The sequence below is a fragment of the Euphorbia lathyris genome, chromosome 8 (assembly GCF_963576675.1).
Source record: "Euphorbia lathyris chromosome 8, ddEupLath1.1, whole genome shotgun sequence".
NCBI lineage: Eukaryota > Viridiplantae > Streptophyta > Magnoliopsida > Malpighiales > Euphorbiaceae > Euphorbia > Euphorbia lathyris.
The window spans coordinates 72,806,825-72,811,959 of record NC_088917.1 but is presented as its reverse complement, the minus strand read 5'-3'; the positions used below and the strand labels follow the sequence as shown (position 1 = coordinate 72,811,959).

The following is a 5,135-nucleotide window of genomic DNA, read 5'->3' as shown; positions in this document are numbered from 1 at the left end:
TGTCTGAGAACATGTACCCTTAGTTAGTATAAACAAATAAACAAAATCATATTAATTTTGTTGTCATGCATTCTATTCTATCTCTTTCTTACAACACAGATCTGCCAAATTTATGTTTCCAACATTCAGTCTAACCTACCTAGTTCGTGCCTGAAAAAAACAACAACTCTTTGCTAGAGAATCAAAAGGCCTGTACACTATATTCCGTTTTTTTTTTTTAAATAAATTGTACCCTTCCCCGTTGTAAAACACAGAAAATCTGAGCGTTGGGTGTTTCTGTATTTCAGTAGAGCATCAATTATTCTAAAGGAACGACCTGTTCGATAGCACGTTGCGGTCCAGCAACTTCCCCGGCTTGCCTCCGTTGCCTCTCACGTAGATATAGAACAGTAAGAAGACATACAAAGAGTGTCAGTATTGTTGCATTCCCTTCCTCCATTATCACATTTTCTATCCATGCTTCAACTTTTGGGTACACTTCTGGTAATGAGTCGATCGTGTGGACCTGAAAGTAGAAACATTGAGCAATGCATCAGTGAACAAATGTGATTGTTCTTAACCCCGATACAGATAGAGTTCGCTATATCATATATCAATCCTTCTACTACAATTTGTTCTGGGTTCAGAACTGCACCACCACTTCATTAAATAGTTAACTTGACAATCAAAATTCGAAGTAAAATGACGGGATAAAGAAATGGTGCATTGTTTTTTTCTTCTTTCGTTTTAGGATAACAGGTTTCAATGGTTTATGAATTTCCAAGTAACCGATTCGTGCATAGCGATCTGTCCTCCAATTTTGGTACTGATGATTATAGAAGGCAACCATGGAAAGTGGACAGACTTACCAGGAAAGTGTCTGCATAGTTCTTGCGCACCCATAAGCTACCAAGGGCAAGTGCAACAGGCAACTTTGCTGCCGGATCAATCTCTAGAGCTTGATCGTAATACCGCTTCGCAAGATGCAGATCAAATGGAAGTCCTTGACCATGTTCATGCATGTATCCAAGGTTGAACATCGCTTGTGCATTTGATTGAGATTTAGCGTGCATGTATGCTTCTGCAGCACGTTCATAGTCCCTTTCAGTACCCTGAAAGGAGAAAAATGAGAAACACATAAGTTGAAGATGAAGGGAGTGAAATTGATGGAATCAAAGCATTAGAAAATAATTTCACACTCAGGGGATTGGCGAAACATACTCGCCCATAATAATATGCATCGCCAATAAGCAATGCAGCATGTTCATTGCCCTGTTCAGAAGCTTGCCACCACAGAGAATGCGCACGCTGATGCCTTTCTGCATCTGCACAAAATCCAGATTCTCCAATGCACATGCTACGCTCCCCATATTTGTCAAGAATCCATGCTGCATTACTTTGGGCAATCTCATAACCCAGCTCAGCCATCCTTGAATATAATATGAATGCCTTGCCCACATCACCTTTGATGTATGACTCCAGTGCCCATCTAGACAAAGTACTCCAAGGTCCCCTTTCTGCAACTAGTTTGTATAATGCAGTAGCCTGGAATGAAGAGAAACATAGAAAATCTGAGGTCCTAGACAACTATTTCTCATTAACTGTTTTAATGAAGTTGCAGTTCGTTCTTCAAAAAAAGTACATCAATCTAATGCTAACTAATAAACCACATCCTTCTTTGCTTAAATTTTTGCCTAAGCATTGATTTTCATGATATTCTTTCAACGATGCAAAATAGTGTACATTCTACATAATGTACAGACATCTACCTGAAAAGAGAGAAAGTGCACTCTTGTCGTCATATTCCCTTAAATACCATTCTCTTGCTCATGCATCCAACATATATGCCCTTCATGTATGCAATGCAGAAAGATATATGCATCTATCTATATAATAGGGATTAAGATTGATAACATTATTGTTTTAAAAGAACCATCTATGAATGATGCTTCCCTGTTAGACTTATCAACTATACAATGAGGTATAGATAACCAGCACGAAATAAGCATTTTGTAATGAAGCCAAGGATTTCATTAACCACCAAAACCATCAGACACGTCACTAAGGCAGTCTCACAGCAACTAGATGATATTGATAATATGTAATAATTGAAAAAACATAGTGATTGAATATATAACATAAGGTTAGAAGCTTAAGTTAGAACCTTATAAACAGGGAAAAAAGTGAAAAGAAACCAAAAGACCTGCACTTACCATAGTCAGATCCTTCTTTAGTCCCACACCAGTATGGAACATTTTTGCCAGCTGGTAAAATGCCTTCGGTTGACCTGCATTAGCAGCCACTATAAAATACTTGCACGCGAGCTTTACATCTCTCTTAACACCAATCCCTTTAAGATACATTACTCCGAGGTTGTAGTGCCCACCAGCATCTTCACTGTCAGCAGCCTTCTCAAAGTACTCTTTTGCCTGCAATGAGAGGATATGGTTTGTGACATTAACTGAACTTGCTATTTATCCAGTTTACTCACTTAAATACATATAAATTTATTATGCAGACAGCTTAAAAACTTCACTCTTGCACCTACGTTTGACAAGCTCATGATGAACTACAACTATATACAAAACGGTGTCAACAACTCAATCAACCCTCTGATATATAATTCAAACATACAACAAAAAAGAAAGCAATTATACATAATAAACAGATGCTTCATGCCAAAAACACCTCCAAGCATCATATGACTAGAAATAATTGCAGAACAAACAGCTTAAGATAAACAGATTTCTACAAGGAGACCAGTTCATCACTGGCCCTGGGAGCAGCATCATGTTAGATCCAATTCACAATACCATCATAAGCTCAAATCATATGAAATGTGCTGAAAACAAAAATAAGCTTACTTTAGTGTAGTTCTTCTGCTCCACTCCATAACCTTTGACATATAAGTAACCCATGCCATTATATGCTGAGTGAAGATCCTCCTTAGATGCTAATGTAAGCCATTCAAATGCCTTAGTGTAGTTCCTTTCAACACCAGCCCCCCTTGCATATATCTCACCAAGAAGTTCCATTGACCTGGGCTCCCCCTTCTTTACAGCCTTTGAAAACCATGATAATGCCTTTGCATGATCACGTCGCAATCCTCTCAATCCAAAGTAATAAAATAGCCCAATTTTGTACATGGCTCCAGCATTACCCTTTTGAGCTTGATATTCCAAAATCTGGAAGTCTTCGTCATCCTCGCCTCGGGATTTCCTCAATGCTTCCTTGTTCTCCTCAGCACCATTGTGAATTCTAACTGGTTCAATGACAGGTGAATCCTTTGAGATCAAAAAACTATTCACAGCTACTTCAGCCAACTCAGCGTACAATTTAACTGCTTTATCATACATCTGCAACAGGTCAACGTAAACAACTTATCAAACCACATGAAAGAAAAAGAACATGTGTAAACATGTAACCACAATATCTAGTTACACCTTGTATGACCTACACTACAACAACAAACTTCTACAGCAAGAATTTAAAAAATCAGATGCATGAATTTTTTAGACATTTCTAAAAGCTTATATTTTCCAAAATTACTTTGTAATACAAATTAACAGTTTGAGAGCTACAAGTCTTTTGAGCTGATGATAACTCATACTACAGAGAATAATTACTTCTCAAACAACCACCAAACTTAAGATTTGCATTTATAACTAGAAGGGACAGGCTCAATTTTAGCAAATCATGATTCTATCAGTTTAGTTGTATTGTTCAAAATTAAGGATGAAAATTTTCAATTAGCTAGTTTAAAAATACGGAGGAACAATAGATCTATGTTTCAGTTCAATAAAGAATTAGTATCCCACAGAAGCACTAAGATTCCTAACCCAATTTCAGAAGTACCAAAACCAATTAAATAGATTGAATTATCCTCCTACAGCTGCTAAAGATTTTAGCACTACTAAAAAGATAAGCGACTCTAATTAGGAAATAACTACTTAGAATAAGCGAGAGATACTAAAATTTCTCACAGAATCACTGTTTATCCAGTCAAATGAATTCGCGACCTATCCACAAAGGCATTAACATCAAAGAAATAGGCAAGAAACCACTCACATCTTGGCGTGAATAAGTGTATGCCAAAGCCATCTTGGACTGCATATTACCTCCTTCTGCAGCAAAATGATGATAAAGGAAAGCCTTCGCCTTATTCCGCTCTCTCATCTGGCCCAGCCCGTACAGAAACCCTAACACTGACTGAGCATGGGGATTCCCAGCCACAGCAGACGATTCGATCTCCGCAGCCGCTTCCTCCATCAGCCTAACCTCGCCGCCACTCGCTGCCGACAACATTTTCTGAACACCGGAGTAGTATTCCGCCAATTCTGGATCATTAGTGATAGCAGGAGCAGAGGAATCAGGCTCAAAGATTGGGCGCCAAGACCCCGGGTCAAGCTCATGCTCAGGCTTAGATTCGGAATCACCGAACTCGTCCCACTCAGGCGGGGAATCGGAGGAGGAGTCGAGATCGCTGTCGGAGGAAGCGGGGGCGTCTTTGAGGTCATCTTGGGAGAGAACGAGAACGAAAGGGCGAGCGAAGAGAGAGAGAGGGAAGATAGAGAGGAAGAGGAGAGAGATTAAAAGCTTGTAAGGCATTAAACGTCGCATCTTGTCGCCGGTCGTCGTCGGAGGAGGAGAAATGAAGACTGAAGGCTCTACGTGTGTGTGTTGAGGGAAAGGGTAATATTAAATATTATATATGTTTGCTTTGCCACGTCAATCAGTATATCTCGTCCAATCAGCTCCTGCCACACTAATCTAGAGCAGAGTGGTGCATACAACTAGAATTCGTCAGTAGAAATCCAACTCTAATATTTGGAAATGCGTCAATGCGTCATAAATAATTACTAGTACTATCTATTTATTTATTTTATTTTATTAATACGTTTTTTATTTTACAAAATTATTAATTAATTAATAATATAAATGGAATAAGAATGATTGATTAAATAAAAAATTATTATTATTACCAAAAAAAATAAAAAATTATTATTAAGATAAATATATTTTTATTTGGTTTATCTGATTTTTCGGTTCGAGGATTGTCAGGGACCCTCTAAGTAGATCATCTTCCAATTAAAGCTTTATGCGTATGCTACGATTCAAACTCGAGATCTAATAAGCTAAATATTTTAATTATAAGA

The 5,135-nt window shown here is 38.1% G+C and overlaps 1 protein-coding gene across 1 annotated transcript; it reads right to left on the bottom strand.

The window, feature by feature from the left end:
* Nucleotides 1–29: 29 nt before the first annotated feature.
* On the bottom strand, nt 30–4,668 carry LOC136202753 (ERAD-associated E3 ubiquitin-protein ligase component HRD3A). The gene is made up of 6 exons (XM_065993598.1): nt 4,048–4,668; nt 2,844–3,335; nt 2,193–2,408; nt 1,201–1,524; nt 849–1,091; nt 30–505 (listed from the first exon to the last, which is right to left on the bottom strand). Exons 1-6 carry the CDS (start codon nt 4,597–4,599, stop codon nt 299–301), a joined length of 2,034 nt encoding a protein of 677 aa, XP_065849670.1. The 5' UTR covers nt 4,600–4,668; the 3' UTR covers nt 30–298.
* Between the last annotated feature and the right edge of the window lie 467 nt (nt 4,669–5,135).

Coding starts and splice junctions, on each gene's coding strand:
- LOC136202753 (XM_065993598.1), bottom strand. CDS start 4,599: ATGCGACGTTTAATGCCTTACAAGCTTTTAATCTCTCTCCTCTTCCTC. Junction 1,092..1,200: donor ATGCATATTATTATGGGCGA/GTATGTTTCGCC, acceptor TTCTCCTTTCAG/GGTACTGAAAGGGACTATGA. Junction 506..848: donor ACTATGCAGACACTTTCCTG/GTAAGTCTGTCC, acceptor TTCTACTTTCAG/GTCCACACGATCGACTCATT.